General features: G+C 40.5%; 1 protein-coding gene across 6 annotated transcripts in view; it reads left to right on the forward strand.

The window, feature by feature from the left end:
- LOC105499507 (ELOVL fatty acid elongase 7) overlaps positions 1-18812 on the forward strand; it is a 98187-nt gene that overhangs the window by 47948 nt on the left and 31427 nt on the right. For 3 of the 6 annotated variants that reach the window (XM_071098896.1, XM_071098894.1, XM_071098897.1), the window contains 2 exons: positions 2057-2106; positions 15336-15433. In XM_071098896.1, the coding sequence (XP_070954997.1) occupies positions 15370-15433 (64 nt within the window). In that variant the 5' untranslated portion in view covers positions 2057-2106; positions 15336-15369. Of the gene's footprint in view, positions 1-2056; positions 2107-15301; positions 15434-18812 lie in introns of all 6 variants that reach the window. The other 3 variants (XM_071098893.1, XM_071098892.1, XM_071098895.1) reach the window with 2 other exon arrangements.

Genomic DNA, 18812 nt, shown 5'->3' on the forward strand with positions numbered 1-18812 from the left:
ATCTGTGGGGGATTGGTTACAGGACCCCATACCAAAATCTGAGATTGCTGTAGTCCAGGCCAGGCACAGTGGCTCATGCCTATAATCTGAGCACTTCGGGAGGTCAAGGTGGGAGGATCACCTGAGCCCAGGAGTTTGAGACCAGCCCGGGCAACACAGTAAGACACCCATCTCTACAAAAAATAAAAAATTAGCCAGGCATTTTGGCATATGCCTGTAGTCCCAGCTACTCGGGAGGCTATAGTGGGAGAATTGCCTTAGCCCAGGAGATGAAGGCTGCAGTGAGTTGTGATCATGCCACTGCATTCTAGCCTTGGTGACAAAACAAGACCCTGTCTCCAAATAAATAAGTAAAACATTTTTTAAAAGTAGAATGCTTAATGGTATAGTACAGTTGACCTTCCATAACTGAGGATTCCACATCCACCAACAGTGGATTGAAAATATGTATAATTGACCCTCTGATTCCATGGATGCAGAACCCATGAATATGGAGGGAAGACTACTGTGTTGAATAGAAGTGAGGGCGCAACAAAGAGGTCATTCAAACACACAGTGAGATGGTTGCCACCCACAAGCCAAGAGAAGAGACCTCAGAGTGGGACCTTATCTTGCTGGCACCTTGATCATGAACTTCCAGCCTCTAGAACTGTGAGAAATAAATTTCTATTTTTTAAAACAAAAAACAAAAAAAGTGGTGAGAATGGGCGTCCTTGTCTTGATCTTAGAGGAAAAGCTTTCAACTCTTTTTTTTTTTTTTTTTTGAGACGGAGTCTCACTCTGTCGCCCAGGCTGGAGTGCAGTGGCCGGATCTCAGCTCACTGCAAGCTCCGCCTCCCGGGTTCACGCCATTCTCCTGCCTCAGCCTCCCGAGTAGCTGGGACTACATGCGCCCGCCACGTCGCCCGGCTACTTTTTTGTACTTTTTAGTAGAGACGGGGTTTCACCGTGTTAGCCAGGATGGTCTCGATCTCCCGACCTCGTGATCCGCCCGTCTCGGCCTCCCAAAGTGCTGGGATTACAGGCTTGAGCCACCGCGCCCGGCCTCAACTCTTTACTGCTGAGTATTATGTTAGCTTTTTATATATGGCCTTTATTGTTTTGAGGTTTCTTCTAAACCAAATTCATTGAGTTTTTATTATAAAAGGATGCTGAATTTTGTCAAATGCTCTTTATGCATCCATTGGAATGATTATGTGGTCTTTGTCTTCCATGTTATTAATGTGGTGTATCACATTTATTGATCTGCATGTGTTGAACCATCCTTGTATCCTAGGGATAAATCCCACTTGATCATAGTGAATGATCTTTTTATGTGCTATTGAATTTCATTTGCTGGTATTTTCTTCAGGATTTTTGCCTGTGTGTTCATCAAGGGTATTGGCCTGAAGTTTTCTTTTCTTGTAGTGTCCTTGTCTGGCTTTGGTATCTGGGTAATGCTGACCTTTTGAAATGAGTTCTGAAGTATTCCCTCCTCTTCAGTATTCCCTCCTCTTCAGTTTTTTTTGGAAGAGTTTGAGAAGAATCACTATTAGTTATTCTTTAAATGTTTGGTAGAATTTAACAGTGAAGTTATCAGGTCCTGGACTTTTATTTTATGGGAGGTTTTTGATTACTGACTTGATCTCCTTACCCACTATTGGTCTGTTTAGATTTTCTCCCGCTTCATGATTCAATCCTGGAAGGTTATATGTTTCCAGGAGTGTATCCATTTATTCTGGGATATGTTGGTGTATCATTTTTCGTAGCAGTTCTTATTATCCTTTGCATTTCTGTGGTATCAGTTACAATGTCTCTTTTTTCATTTCCAATTTTATTTGTTAATACTCTTTTTTTCCTTTGTCCAGCTAAAGGTTTGTCAATTTTGTTGAGCTTTTTAGATAACCAGCTGTTAGTTTTGTTATCTTTTTATTGTTTTTCTAGTCTTTATTTCATTTAGTTCGACTCTAATCTATATTGTTTTCTTGCTTCTGCTGACTTTGTTTTTCTTTTTCTAGTTACTTGAAGTGTAATGTTAATTATTTATTTGAATTTTTTTTTTTCTTTTCTATTATAGGCATTTAAACTTCCCTCTTAGAACTGCTTTTGTGGCATCCCATAAGTTTGGTAAGTTGTGTTTTCATTTTCGTTTGTCTCAATATTTTAAAATTTTCTTTTTGATTTCTTTTTTGACCATGAGTTGTTCAGGTGCATGTTGCTTACTTTCCATGTATTTGTGAATTTTCCACTTTTCCTCCTGTTACTGATTTGTAGTTTCACACCATTGTGATAAGAAAAGATGCTTGATATGATTTCAGTCTTCTTAAATTTGGTAACATTTGTTTTGTGGCTCAGTATATCATCTGTCATGGAGAAAGTTCTGTGTACACTTAAGGAGAATGTGTATTTTGCTGCTGTTGGATAGAATGTTCAGCACATGTCTGTTAGGTTCATTTAGTCTAATGCGTACTTCAAGTTCAGTGTTTCCTTATTTATCTTATGTCTTCGTGATTTATGCAATGTTGAAAGTAGGACATTATTTTTTTTTATTTTTTTTTATTTTTTATTTTTTTTTAGTAGAGACGGGGTTTCACCGCGTTAGCCAGGATGGTCTCGATCTCCTGACCTCGTGATCCGCCCGTCTCGGCCTCCCAAAGACGTGGCGGGCGCCTGTAGTCCCAGCTACTCAGGAGGCTGAGGCAGGAGAATGGCGTAAACCCGGGAGGCGCAGCTTGCAGTGAGCTGAGATCCGGCCACTGCACCCCAACCTGGGCAGCAGAGCGAGACTCCGTCTCAAAAAAAAAAAAAAAAAAAAAAAGTAGGACATTAAAGTCCCCTACTATTGTTGTATTGTAGTCTTTCTCTCCTTTCAGATCTATTAATCTTTGCATTATTTTTGGTGCTACTATGTTGGATACATATATATTTATAATTGTTATATTCTCTTGATGAATTGACCCCTTTATCACCATATAATGATCTTACCTTTTGTGACAGTTTTTGACTTAAAGTCTATTTGGTCTGATATAAGAAAATAATTATTTTTTTACAGCTTTATTTTTATTTCAAACTTTTATTCCTTGGGGTGGTAGAAAACTATTTTAGTCAGCTTTAATCTCTAAGCACCTCCCCTCCGACCTCAGCAAGTTAAAAAAGCTTATGTAGTATCAAGGTAATTGGGAGGAGGAACCCTTTAATCCTCCATGTTCTCTGTCTACAATGCCATCCTTTGAGATATTCAGGGTCCCATCAGGTCTTTGGCCACTTATACTTGCAGATCCGAAGAGATATACGTTGTTTCTACTTTTATGACTCCTTCATTTTCTATGGCTCTTATGCAATACTTCCATAAACCTAGAAAATCTGAAAGTTTTCTCAGTTAATTTAGAAACTTTTTTTGCCAAGGTTGAGGACACACACCTGTGACACAGCCTCAGGAGGTCCTGACAACATGTACCCATGGTGGTCAGGGCACAGCTTAGTTTTATACATTTTAGGGAGACATGAGACATCAATCAGTGTATGCAAGAAGTACATTGGTTCGATGTGGAAAGGTGGGACAACTCAAAGCAAAGGCAGGAAGACTCGAAGCAGGGAAGGGGCTTGCAGGTCACAGATAGGTGAGAGACAAAGGATTGCTTGCATTCTTTTGCATTTCTGATTAACCTTTACAAAAGAGGTGATCAGGAATGCATTTATCTCAGAGAGCAGAGGATAACTTTGAAAAGAATTGGGGGCAGATTTGCCCTAAGCAGTTCACAACTGCTTTTTCCCTTTAGTGATTATGGGGGCCCAAGATATTTTCCTTTCACACTTCCATGCCTATTGGGGGTGCTCAGAAGTCTTTATACTGCTCTTGCACCAGACTGGAGCAAAAGAAACTTTCAGTGGCTACCTAAAGTCCAACTGGCCACCTGTCCCAGCTCTGCCTAGGCAATAGTGCCTGAGTTCTTCTGTTCTTGCCTCCCGTTTTCCTACCTGGCACTTCCTCAGGGCTTATTACCTTTCTGTCCGGGATCTGTACTAATTCCTTTCCTCGGACTCTCCTTCCCTCAAGCCTGAAGGATGCTTTTCTGTGCCAGGACGCATGGGCACCTCTTGTCTCTACCCTGTATTCTGTATGGCTAGGTGCCTAAGCTTTTGTAACCCAAAAGCTACGATAAAACTTTCTTTGCTTTCTGCTGTTCTCTTTTATTTCCAAGGCAGCGTTAACAACCTATTCAATGGAGAGAAATGGCAAAAAGAGAATGGAGGGTGATAAAATACCAGGGAGAAATGTGGGTTAATAAACATGAACCATCAAAACAAAACACAAAATCCTGTGTAGTAGGTGGAATGGACATGTATTTTTGCTTCTGTAATGTGTGTGTGTGTGGTATGTATATATTGTTGCATACAGACATGCATGTATGTTATAATTAACACATTTGAAAATTTGTCATTTGAAATAATTTTTCACTGAGACTGTTCCACATTCTAGGTTTGCTTCCTTTTAATTGGAGTTATAATAAGTGATAATTCCAGCAGATAAACTGTTCTGCTGGAATATATACATCTAATGAGTGTTTCCTCAAAAATATTCACCTCAGCCTACTATATATCTTTTCCACTAATATTGCCATAGCCCCAAACATTTCCCAAGTTTTTTTGGAATTGTTCTTGTTTTATAAACCATGAGCTGAAAATGTCTGTAGTAAATTACTTTTTCATTAAACCCAGCTTTATTCCCCACCCTTTCCCACCTCAAAATATAGCTCCACTTGATCCATTTGCCTCTAAACCAACCTTAACTTTTGATTAGTTATGAACTTGTTGTATAGAAGCAGTAGGCCAAAATTTGTCCTCCTTTAAAACCATTTAAATGAAATTCCAAAAAATTCTGAAGTTGATTTTTAAAGAAAAGCTCAAAAATTGTTTTAATGACTGTATCACTGACACAAATGTATAATTGCCAAAGTGATTACTCAGAAGCAAGCTTTTATTTGAATGAATACATGTTGGTAGCTTCCTTTAGAACAATAGTTCTCAACTTGGGAGGATTTTGCCCCACAGGGAACGTTTGTCAATTTCTGGAAATGTTTTTGATCGTCTCAACTGGGTAGGACTTGTTCCTGGCACTTGTGGATAGAAGCCAGGACTACAATAATCAGGACCCTTCCCCACAACTAAGAATTGTCTGCCCCCAAATATCAATACTGTCGAGGTTGAGAAATCCTGCTTTAAACAAATAATTACTTTATAGTCATCCCTCATGTTTTAATATACTTCAGAACTTCTGGTCACTTTCCTCCAGCCTCATGACCTCTTTGAGATTTTGTGTCTGCTAAAGTATAAAGGGTGGGGACGAGACTGGGGAACCAGTTCCAGTAAGAAAACAGATGAAGAAAGGAATACTAGGATATGTGTAGAGTAATATCTAGGTGGAAGTTTCCCTAGCAACCTTTGAATGCTTACTAAGAAGTTTATGTCTTATCTCAGGGATTTTTCCTGCCTAACATGGTAGGAGTAGAGACTTGGGGCCTCTGATTTTCTAGGGTCATAACCCAGAGAGAGACCGTCTGTGCAATACTGTTACCGCACATGGGTCTTTGTTCTTAGAGCTCCCAAGGTGGTGGCAAGCGCTCCCGAGATGGCAGCAAGCCTTTTGTTCTCTGACTTGGGGTTCTTGGCCTCAGGGATTCCAGGGAATGGCACCTTGGGCCATGCGGTGAGTGTTATAGCTCTTTTAGAAGCCATGAGTCATGGAAGAGAACCGTGGAACCTAGGGACTAATGTTCAGCTTGGTTAGGATGAACCTGGGCACTTAGCCGTGCAGGAACAATGGCGAGCCTTTAGCCCCATGGGAAGTGGCAATGGGCGCCTCACTGGATCAGAAACTCAGTGACACCCTGCGGGATCCGGAGGGGTGGAAGACAGCAGCCGGTCCGCGACGTCAGCGTTCAGCAGTGGTGGATGGCGAGCGAAAGCTCAGCTCAAGCTGGAACAAACACAGACCAGAAGAGAGTGCAGTTGCAAGATTTAATAGAGTGAAAACAGAGCTCCATACAATGGGAGGGGACCCAAAGGGGTTGCCGCTCCCAGCTCCAGTGCCTGGGTTTATATCCCGATCATTGTCCCTCCTCCTGTGCTCTCAGGCGATATATGATTTGACTGTTTCTTTACCTCCTGCTTTTAGCCTAATTTGTATTTTAGTGAGCCCTCTTTACTACCTGATTGGTCGGGTGTGAGCTGAGTTACAAGCTCCATGTTTAAAGGTGGGTGTGGTCACCTTCCCCAGCTAGGCTTAGGAATTCTTAGTTGGCCCAGGAAATCCAGCTAGTCCTGTCTCTCAATACCTTCCTCTCGGAGAGGCTTTCACCACCTTGTGGGCTGTGATCCCACTGCCCCATTCTGACTCACATCTGGACTTCCCTGTCCCTATCTAATCAGTCACAGTTAGCTGCCTTTGCCTTTTTATTCTCCACACTGCTCTTGCTCAACAGTTTCTGCATTTGAAGGCATGTTCTGATCCGTTCTTTATTAAGCGTTTGTTATTTCTGCGGAATAGCTTGATTTGCCCTGTACCCTTCTCCTCCCTTACTGTGTGCAAGGGTAAAGTTTCAAATACCCCATCCCCCATATGAGGCCAGACATAGCTTTCCATAGGAAGGTTAGCTGTTTGGTTTTTACCCTGTAGTCCGTAATTCCACCACAGAGTTCCATCCCTATGTTGGTACCTTCCTGCAATTCATTTCAGTGTGTGGTCCCTTGAGCAGCATCTGTGGCTAGCCAGTTTTATTCTTCCAGGTTTGTCCCTGATATCTGATTCCCAAAGCAGAGATCAGTGGGGAGGCCAGATCCTCCCAAACTTCAAAAGAGAAAGAGAAAACCATATGGCTCTGTTCCTGGATTAAAACATGCCCTAGAAAGCCATGTGCTGGTTCTACCACTCCTTTCCCTCAGGTACAGTGTCTCCAATGTCTGTTGCAGAATTAGAATAAATCTGTACATTTGAAAGTTCACCTGGAAATGGTTGGCCATGATTTCTGGGCTCTTGTCTGGTACTTCCCACTGCAAGCACCTCTGAGGTCCCATCCTCATCTGAGTGAATTCCAGCAAGATGCTCTCCCAGAGTTCTGCCTTCTGATCACTGTTGAAATAGACCTGAGCAAAAAGGACAAAGTGACGAGGTGCCCAAGCACACTGTGTATGTTCTGGTGTTAGGTCTACATCATGCTAACGTAGGCAGCTTGTGGCTCTGAGTAGTCTCCAGGTAGGTTATCCTATGGGAAGGGATTTCTGCTCTACGAAGAAGGCATATTTCTCACGTTTGAACCTGACATCTTTAATTTGGGTCTAAAGAGGCAAATTAAGTCACTTCTTTACCAAATGACTGAGTTGTCATGTGATACTATCAAAATCAAGGAGCAGTATTCATGGGGCAGTTGCAGGCGAGGGGAATGAAACACCGGCACCAGGACTCAAGAGTAAGCTCCTGTTTACTCTACTCCTGCCACACATTTTTCAGGCCTTTGGAAGCAGGCTGAGCTCTGACTGTGAGCCTTAGCTACTTCTCTGAAGTACCTCTCTTGTTTCTTCCACCCTTAATGGAGGGGTGGTGATTTTTCTACTGCCTTATAATCTAACGTAGCCCCAAATTCTGGGCCACTGCTTGCTTGTGATTACCTTCCTCTCAACCTCTCAATGTCTTCATTGCTGAGCTCTGATCTCTAACAACTGCTAAAAATATAGTCAGATAGTATTATGGTACAATACCTTTTTTTTAAGTCTACTTTCTTTTTCACCATCATGGGCCCCAGGACTTGGATATTGTATGCAGCTAGCACCTCTTTATTGTAGTCTTACAAGTAGATCATTTCAGACAAGTCCTCCAAGAGTCCTCCCAGGAAAAGGACAAGGATCTCTTGCTTCTGTCCTCTGCTGCTCACTTTGTAAAAGGCCCACATCCCCTTAGCAGCAGGATAAGATATTACCCTGGTTTAGAGTTTTAAGTCTCTGCTTCATTTCTTGGGTATCAGAAGTCTGTCAGATTAAAGCTCTTGAACTTTAATGTTTCCAGGGCTCTGTGGATGCTACCCCCAAACCCAAATCTAGTTTTCCTCTACTTGATTTTACCGTAAGCAGCAACATGTCATCCTGGTATTTGGTGCCTGCTAGCTTAGGGCAGTGTTGAGCTAGCACTTTGAAGATGCTGGAGTTCAGTCTCGTGAGTCCATTTTTCTCCCCATGGCTTCCAGGTCTGAGCAAAAAAAATTGTAGCGGTATTATCCTATTCATGAATTACCACTCTTCCTTTGAGAAATTGCAATCTAATGATCATGTTACCCAAGTATGAGATGAGTTTCTGAACCTCTGTGGCATAACACCAACCTCTTTAACTACTGCATTGAGAGGTACAGTGGGTGCTTGTCCAAGAACAACCTGAACATGAAAGCTCCCTGTGACCCATCATGAAGGGCCTCCCACTCCTCAAACCCTTGATAGTATCTCTTCAGTCTTCTCATAATAGCTCAAGCAATCAACCAACTCCCTGCTCCAGCTCTCTGTTCCATGAAAAGTTTGTATGGGCCATGTTTAGGCTATGGGGCACCTCCACTAAACTTAGGCCAGCGATGGTCAGATCTGGGATGAGGCAGGGATGCATCAAAGGGATAGGTTTGTAGATCATTTTTAGGATCTTCCTTCTTGTGCTTAATAGTCTGGTGAGCTTCATTCATACAAGAGCCTTGATTTTTAAGCCACTGCCAGGTCTGAGCTTCTTTGCCATCAAATATTCTAAATTGTCTTTTCAGGTCCTAGTTCTGCTAACTAAAGGATATCTCTATTACCTATACACCTATACCACATGGAGCAAATTGCTCCCCTTGCTTTCTTTTTAGAGATGGGGTCTTGCTGTGTTGCCCAGGCTCAAGCAATCCTCCCACCTCGGCCTCTCGTACAGCTGGAACTACAGGCACATGCCACCATGCCAGGCTTGCCTCCTATCTTTATGTGCCCATTGTCTAGCTATCAAGTGCCCATGATGAGTCATGGTAAAAGAAGGCAAAGATATGTCTGGGTCTAGTCTAGGGATATCACTATACTTGCAGTATAATTCAGTTGTTAACAATTTTCTAGATCAGTCAGTCCCTACAATGCAACACTGGCATCCAGTCCATCACTCTCAGCTCATAACGAAATACTCAGTAGTTTGTGTTCACTTCCAGTAAGGTAAGGGGATCAGGTTTTTCTGTCGTGCCCCATCCCTGTGCAATTGTGGATGTTCCTTCTTTTCTGGTGGGCCCACAAATGTTAAAGACTATGGACAGGAAAACAGGTTATCTACAAGCAGTAGATTAGTGAGAGAGGAGTCCGACAGGAAAACAGGTTATCTACAAGCAGTAGATTAGTGAGAGAGGAGTCCGACAGGAAAACAGGTTATCTACAAGCAGTAGATTAGTGAGAGAGGAGTTCACACTCCAAAAAGCTATGGTTACTGGATCTTTTTCATACCTCTGTAGTCCTTCATCTCCTGCTGGCTTTGATAACATCTACTCCTGCCTCATCCAGTTTGGGTTCTTCTTCTCTCTGCCTTTCCTCCTTCCTTCGTCTCAGTCTTGTGTAGTTTTGGGGTTGGATAAACCAGCTTTCTTGGCTGCCTGTGAATATTTCTGACCTGCATTAGAGTGTGGTTTCTTTGAGTCTTTGTGCTTTGGTGAGGACTGGGGAGGGGAAAATGGCCTATGTGGAGCTAGTGAAAGAAGAAGAGGAAAAAATCACACAGAAACAGAATAATACTTTGAAATGTAACCCTGCCACATGGCTTGTAAAACTAGAATATTTCACTCTGATTCTAAATAACTTAATGAACATTATTTCATTACTTTAATTTTGAGAATAATGGGTCAAGGGCTGGTATATCTGTGGTTAAGATGAGGGGAAATGTAGCTTTTTGTGTGGTCTAAAACACTCAGACTAAGACAACTGGAAGACCCAAAGGGAAGAATCATGCAATCTGTTATATGCTAGCTCTTAAAAGAAAAGTAGTAGAGTTTTTTCTAGATTTGTTCCATAAACTGCCATTTAACTGTACCAGCTAATGAGATGGCCAGATATTTTCCAATTAAATTGGCACAACTTAAAATATATATATTTTAGATTTAGGGGGTACTTGTGCAGGTTTCTTACAAGGGTATATAGTGTGTGATGCTGCGATTTGGGCTTCTATTACCCTTGTCACCCATATAGTGAACATAGTACCCATAGGAAGTTTTACAGACTGCGTCCTCCTCTCTCCTTTCCTCTTCCTCCCCCACCTTTTTGAAGTCTCCAGTGTCTAATCTTTATGTCTGTATATACCCATAAATTGGCACAACTTCTCTCTCTAAATGATAAATGACTGATTTTGGCTGGGTGCGGTTGCTCACACCTGTAATCCCAGCACTTTGGGAGGTTGAGGCAGGTGGACTGCTTGAGCCCAAGGAGTTTGAGACCAGCCTAAGCAACGTAGTGAAACCCATCTCTACAAAAAATAAAACAATTAGCCAGGTATGGTGGCACTCTTTGGTAGTCACAGCTACTTGGGAGACTGAGACAGGAGGATCTCTTGAGCCTGAGTGGTTGAGGCTGCAGTGAGCCAAGCTCTCTCAAGTGCACGACAGCCTGGGTGACAGAGCCAGACCCTGTCTCAGAAAAAAAAGAAAAAAGAAAAAAAAAAAAAACCCTAAAACTAAAACAAAAGGATGAGTTTGATTGAATGTTCATTCTTAAAAATCAGATTCTGTGCTTACAAACTTTACAAATATATATTATTTAATGTGGTCCTCAAAACAACTCTGTGAGTTAGTTTCTTTTATCTTGGTGAGTAATGAATGGAATTCCCATTTTACAGGTTAAGAAATTGAGCTGTAATTTTGCTGGAGTCACACAGCTATTAAATGGTGGGGCTGAAAAACCAAGGTCGTTGTGAGCCCAGAGCCCCTGCTCACAGCCCCACATTACACCTTTGCTATAGAGATGAGAGATGATTTTTTAGGAAACTGAGAGTCCAGGCTGACTCTGGCAAGACCCTGGCATCACCACGCCAGTCTTGAGTCTGAACTCAGCTGAGATGACTGGGTGTATCAATACAGAGGCCATGCCGACATGACTTCCTGGACTTGGAGAAATCCTCTGGAGAGGATGGACTCTTAAAGAATTTAGAGGAAATTTCTATTTTGGGTGTATCTACGTATGTGTATTTATTTATGGGCTTTTAAATAGGAATGTTCCAGTAAAGGTACAACTGATTTTATTCTTTATTTTTAGATAGGTAAAATATCCATATGAGCCACAAAACAACAATATAAAATCTTTCTTCTATTCCTTCAGCCCAGTTTATACCCCATTCCCTTTTTCATGTCTACCTCTTAAGAATTCCTTTTATACAACTTTGAGTAAATGTAAAATTATATTCATATGCCTTTTCTCCTTTTATATACAAGGTCATCATTTTTAAATTTTGTACTTTCTTTGCTTTTTTCTTTTCTTTCTTTCTTCTTCTTTTTTTTTTTTTTTTTGAGGTAGTGTCTTGCTCTTGTCGCCCAAGCTAGGGTACAATGGTGCAATCTTGGCTCATTGCAACCTCTGCCTCCCAGGTTCAAGTGATTCCCCTGCCTCAGCCTCCCGAATAGCTGGAATTACAGGTGCCTGACACCATGCCCAGCTAATTTCTGTATTTTTATAGAGACAGGATTTCACCGTGTTGGCCAGGCTAGTCTCGAACTCCTGACCTCAGATGATCTGTCCACCTTAGCCTCCCAAAGCGCTGGGATTACAGATGTGAGCCACCATGCCCAGCTCTTTGCTTTTTCAGATAGTGATTTATCTTGGAAATATTTCCATATCAGCACTTGGAGAGATTCTTCATTCTTATTTACAATGTCATAATATTTCATGGTGTTAAATCTATTATCATTTATTAACCAGCTCTCTATTAGCAGATATTTGGGTTGTTTCCAGTCTTTTGCTCTTACTGATGCAATGAATAAACTTGCATATATGCCACTCTGAATATGTGTATGTATTTCTACAGGATAAGTTTCTAGAAGTAGAAATGCTGTGTTAAAAGTATGCATTTATAATTTTGACTGATAATGGCAAATTATCCGCAGTAAGAGTTATACTAATTTGTACTTCCACTAGTAATGCATGAAGTGAGAGAATTTCCCACACTCCTGCCAACACAGCTAATGGTTGTTTGGATTTTGGCCCATTTGATTAAAAATGTTTGGATTTTGGCCTATTCAATAGATAAGAAATATTGCAGATTATTTAAATATGATTAGTTAAGCAGCTTTTCGTATTTTTAAGTGCCACTTGTATTTCCTTTTCTATGAATTTTGCCCATTTCCTCTTAAGGTCTTTTATCAATTTCTAGAAACTCATCATATATTAGGGAAAGTTGTCCTTGTCTATGATATGAATTGAGCATATTTTTTACTGTTTGCCATTTATTTATGATTAAACTTGTTAGCCTTCCCTTATGTCTTCTGAATTTTAGATCTTAGTAAGGCCTTTCCCACTACAAGGTTATACAAGTCTTCTACTGTGTCATCTAGTGATTTCATAGTTCTGTTTTTCTTACTTAAATATTTGCTTTACTTGGGAGTTTATCTTGGTTTATATTATTATTATTATTATTATTATTTTGAGACAGAGTTTTTATTTATTTATTTATTTATTTATTATTATTATACTTTAAGTTGTAGGGTACATGTGCATAACGTGCAGGTTTGTTACATATGTATACTTGTGCCATGTTGGTGTGCTGCACCCATCAACTCATCATTTACATCAGGTATAACTCCCAATGCAATCCCTCCCCCCTCCCCCCTCCCCATTATAGGCCCCTGTGTGTGATGTTCCCCTTCCTGAGTCCAAGTGATCTCATTGTTCAGTTCCCACCTATGAGTGAGAACATGCGGTGTTTGGTTTTCTGTTCTTGTGATAGTTTGCTAAGAATGATGGTTTGCAGCTGCATCCATGTCCCTACAAAGGACGCAAACTCATCCTTTTTGATGGCTGCATAGTATTCCATGGTATATATGTGCCACGTTTTCTTAATCCAATCTGTCACTGATGGACCTTTGGGTTGATTCCAAGTCTTTGCTATTGTGAATAGTGCTGCAATAAACATACGTGTGCATGTGTCTTTATAGCAGCATAATTTATAATCCTTTGGGTATATACCCAGTAATGGGATGGCTGGGTCATATGGCACATCTAGTTCTAGATCCTTGAGGAATCGCCATACTGTTTTCCATAATGGTTGAACTAGTTTACAATCCCACCAACAGTGTAAAAGTGTTCCTATTTCTCCACATCCTCTCCAGCACCTGTTGTTTCCTGACTTTTTAATGATCGCCATTCTAACTGGTGTGAGATGGTATCTCATTGTGGTTTTGATTTGCATTTCTCTGATGGCCAGTGATGATGAGTATTTTTTCATGTGTCTGTTGGCTGTATGAATGTTGAGACAGAGTCTTGCTCTGTCGCCCAGGCTGGAGTGCAATGGCGCGATCTGGGCTCACTGCAAGCTCCGCCTCCCGGGTTCATGCCATTCTCCTGCCTCAGCCTCCCGAGTAGCTGGGACTACAGGCGCCTGCCACCACGCCCGGCTAATTTTTTGTATTTTTAGTAGAGACAGGGTTTCACTGTGTTAGCCAGGATGGTCTCGATCTCCTGACCTTGTGATCCGTCCGCCTCGGCTTCCCAAAGTGCTGGGATTACAGGCTTGAGCCAACACGCCCGGCCTTGGTTTATATTATAACACTTGGATTGAACCTTTTTTTCTCAGATGGCTGTCCAGGTGTACCACACCATTTAGTGAATAATGCCTGGTAATTCAATCCCCAGATACCACCTTTATCATATTCCATATGCCATATATAATTTTATCTATACTTATGTAAATAGAATGGCTTTACTTTAGAATCCTGGGGGAAAGTCTGAATTGTCTTGTGGGAACACTAGAGGATTTTTTTTTTTTAAGACCGAGTCTCACTCTGTCGCCCAGGCTGGACCAGGCTGGAGTGCAGTGGCACAATCTTCTCACTGCAGCTTCTGCCTCCTGGGTTCAAGCAATTCTTCTGCCTCAGCCTCCTGAGTAGCTGAGATTACAGGCGCCCATCACCATGCCTGGCTAGTTTTTATATTTTTAGTAGAGACGGGGTTTCACCATGTTGGTCAGGCTGGTCTCCAACTCTTGACCTCAGGTGATCTGCCTGCCTCAGTCTCCCAAAGTGCTGAGATTACAGGTGTGAGCCACCACGCCCAGCCAATTTTTTAAAATGGTGGTAAAATATTATTTTTATGTTTTATATATATTTTAATTTAAATGGTTACTACTTTAACCATTTTTAAGTGGGAAGTTCCGTGGCATTAAATATATTTACATTTGTTGTGCAACCATCACCACCATCATCTCTAGGACTTTTCCATGTTCCCATCACATGGCTTTGAATCAAATATACCAGTAATTTTATGACATACCATTCATTTGTAAGGTAAGCCCTGATTTTAGAGATATTAAAATATGGTAAAATATACATCTTAGGTATATTTTAGTTACTAAAATATTTAGTTACTGAAGTATAGTTCTCAGTTTTCAAGTGTATTTAGTTTATTTCTGAACATTCTAATCTATTACATTCATTTTTCTCTCCATGTGCCAGTGCCACACTGTCTTAATTATTGCAGATTTACAATATCTTTTAATACATAATGAGGCTAGTTTCTCCTCACTGGTCTTCTTTTTCAGATTTCTTTCTCCAGTTATTCTTGTGTATCTGTCTAGATAAACTAAGCAGCCTTTCCTTGGCTCTTATAGACCTTCCTTTCCCTCTTTCTGTCTCTATTCTACTTAAATTATAAAAATTTTCATGTAGATGACCTTATGAGGCCTGCAGATGAGCTCTAAGTCTAGGATCAGCTTATCTTCTCTGAAAGTTTGTGTATCTCTTGACTTTCTTCTCCTGGGTTTCTGCTTTAGCTTTGTCACTTCAAGTGCAGTCCATTCCTGATCTATATTGTCAGCATAAAAGGGAGCTGCTCCTATGAAAGTTCTTAGACTCATTTACTGCTTTGAGTCTTGTACATAGAATATTAGTCTTTTTCAGTGAAGTTAGCAGTGTCTCTAGAAGGATAGAAAAGCTGAAATGTTTGCAACTGCATCAGGGTTTAAAGTAATGTACTAATGCATTTGCCTTCAGTGGGAGTTTGTTGTCTTGCCAGTTATTCATATTAAATTTTTAGCATTTTAAATAATGTATTACTATAAGCTTATCTTTATTTGCATTTATAGATCATAAACTCATTTCTGGTTTATTTTACTGAAGAACCCATTAAAAGAGCCAGTAAATCCAGTGGAAAATGGCCTTCAGTGATCTTACATCGAGGACTGTGCATCTTTATGATAATTGGATCAAAGATGCTGGTGAGTAGCCACATTTCCTAATTGAGGTTCATCCTTCCTTTTTATTTCAGATTCTCATATTTAATAGGATTTCATTGGAACAAAATGAGAGACTTTGCAACTTAACAGTCCCTTATTACTAGTTAACGAAGAGGAAGTGCACGAGTTTCATTACAGATATGTACAAAGATGGAGCTACACAGATGTTCATTACAATGTTTACAGTAATGAAAATAGCCTAGATATCCAGTGAAAGGAACTGATCAATAAATGATGGCTCATTCTAACTGAGTAGCCATTAAAAGTGATTTCGGAGGGACAGTGCTCTTCGGCTTGATTCTTCCCTAATGCTCCTGAGGGAAATTACAGTTACTGCCAACTCTTTTTTTTTCTTTTCTTTTTTTTTTTGTTTTTTGTTTTTGAGACAGAGTGTCGCTGTGTCGTGCAGTGGCACAATCTTGGCTCACTGTAAGCTCCTTCTCCCGGGTTCACGCCATTCTCCTGCTTCAGCCTCTCAAGTAGCTGGGACTACAGGCGCCCACCACCACGCCCGGCTAAATTTTTGTATTTTTAATAGAGACGGTTTCACTGTGTTAGGATGGTCTCGATCTCCTGACCTCGTGATCTGCCTGCCTCGGCCTCCCAAAGTGCTGGGATTACAGGCGTGAGCCACGGCACTCGGCCACTGCCAGTCTTTTGAATGAAAGAGTTGCAGCCCCCAGGAACCTGTCAGAGTGAACAGGGAACAGAAAAGCCAGGGAATGACTGCCTGGGACACCCCTGAGTGATTCTGATATGCCTGCGTTTTACCCTTGCCCATTTATTTTACAAGTCAGTGTTTCAGAAGAACATTAATGCCATAGCAAGAAGTCTAAAATATGTTAAATGAAAGCAGGTTATAAAATACTCCATACGTTTCTTTCACGGGGTTTAGCAGTTATCTCTGGGTAGTAGGATTATGGGTATTTTTTTATTTCCTTACCTATATTTGTCTACATATTTTTAAATCACAGCAAATATGTTGTGTTGCTTTTATAACCATTTTTTGAAGTTTTAAAAGCAGAACAAAAGTAAAATTTCAAAAAGAAAGAATCAGAGCATCTTACAGCTGAGATGGATCTTAGATATCATTGAAGCTTATGCCTCATTTTACAGTTGAAGAAATGTGACCTCAAAGTCATGGTTAGTTGATGGCAGAAAAGAGTAGAACCTATGTGTTCTGATTATTAGTTGTAGTATTATGGTATTTAACATTTGAGTTTATTTTTGAGATACTGAGCTATACATACTTACCAACATCACTACTTTAGGTTGATTCTTACCTATCACCTAGAAATTGCAAGTCTATCAAATTCAGGAGGGAAATGCACCACCTCTTGGCACCTACCACAGTTGAAATTATATTCAAATTTACAATGATTTCAGCAAAGATACCCTGTTTCATGGTTTGCAGCTTTCTCAGTAGCTGCTAAAAACCAAATTTATTTCACTAAAAATGTTCCCAACAGTTTTTCCTTTGAGGAACGCCAAGGCTCTTTGTAAGTATCTCATAGATAGAGAAACTTCACTCTGGTAGGGGATACATAGTGACTGTGCCAATCTTTTCTTCTTAGTTCTTTTTTCTTAGTTTTCCAATATATGTAAGGATACAGAGAGCATTCAAGTTTCTTTAGGAGTCATCCTTCTCTGAGGGTTTACAGTAGTTCTCATAAAGTCAGTATTAATTTAAATACTAATATTTTCATTGCTTTTCAAAGAGAGATGTGCCTTACTACCTGAACTCTCACTATTTGAACTTAGGAACCAAGTAAATTTGGGTATGGTTTTTGAAATAGAGTTATTTGGAAGAACAGATCTCTTGCTATCCAATTCTTGACAGTCATTATGCCAAATACAAGAATCCGAGACTCAAATAATCAACATGCTAATTTAAGAGCCCAATAGATGTAGATAATGATAAATATCTATGTAGTCCTAGAAGTTAAAAATGCCTTAATATGAACTTCTTTAGAATTCCACTTCCACTTTTATCCTTGGGTCAACTCCTTAATTTTTATTAGGAATACCTACATTGAAATTGCTGAGTAAAATTAGATTAGATGTGGAGTGGAGGCCTGAAAACAGCATTGCGAACGGTGCAGGGCAGATGAGGGGAGAGAGACAGGGAGAAGGCAAGGAATACCTGTATTTGAAGTTATGCTTATTTGAAGACTTGGGAGGGGAAAGAGGGTATGGGGATGTGGAGTGAGAATACCTAGATTTAAGGTCTGACACTGCTGTAGCCCAGCTGGATGATCTTGAACGTGTTATTTATTGGCTGTGAGTCTTTGTTTCTTTATTAGCAAAACATAAGTGAGAATAGCATCTACCAGCTACCAGGTAACATACATGAAAGTGCTCTGCTATTTCGGAAGTATCCCAACATAAATAGTGGTGCTGGTTGTTACAGATGATAGATTTCATCTGAAAATACTCTTCATATAGCGTATACTTAAAAATTGTTTTCTTTACATTATTTTTTCCCAGGCATGGTCTAAAAGGGTTAAAATGTTTTGTTTTGAGATATACAGCTTTATGGAAACCCTGTCAGGTGTAACAGGGAAGTTTTTGCCTTCTACTTAGTGTAATATTGATCTCTGAGATCCATTAGTAATCATTTCTGGCCATCTTAGTCCAGTTTTAGTTTGCTTACCCTGGAAATATCTGAACTTATGATCAAGGGCCAAGAATTTCAAGTGTATTCTTGGCTTTAGCCCTAACCCTGAGTAGCCTAAGGAAACTTACTGATATTCATTGGCTTTCTGATTGCTAGAGAAGTAGTGGTCATGCATAGTTATTTCATGTGGAAAAATTCCACAGCTACAGAATAAAAAATGGTTTAATTAATACTTAGCTATAAGAGGATTTATTTGGATTCTTAGATGTGAAATGTGAGATTTTGAAATAATTCTATAGTAGCATTTTGGATTATAGAGAAATGAAAAAAGTTTTTAATGTTTAAAATACAGCTTTCCGGCCGGGCGCGGTGGCTCAAGCCTGTAATCCCAGCACTTTGGGAGGCCGAGGCGGGCGGATCACAAGGTCAGGAGATCGAGACCACAGTGAAACCCCGTCTCTACTAAAAATACAAAAAATTAGCCGGGCGCGGTGGCGGGCGCCTGTAGTCCCAGCTACTCAGGAGGCTGAGGCAGGAGAATGGCGGGAACCCGGGAGGCGGAACTTGCAGTAAGCCGAGATCGCGCCACTGCACTCCAGCCTGGGCAACAGCGTGAGACTCCGTCTCAAAAAAAAAAAAAAAAAAAAAAAAATACAGCTTTCCTTGTATTTGATTAGAAATGATGACTTTTCAGACTTAGTCATGATCCTTTTTTGCAAGAAGATGGAGTATGAGTAAGATTGC

Source organism: Macaca nemestrina, chromosome 6, assembly GCF_043159975.1.
Source record: "Macaca nemestrina isolate mMacNem1 chromosome 6, mMacNem.hap1, whole genome shotgun sequence".
NCBI lineage: Eukaryota > Metazoa > Chordata > Mammalia > Primates > Cercopithecidae > Macaca > Macaca nemestrina.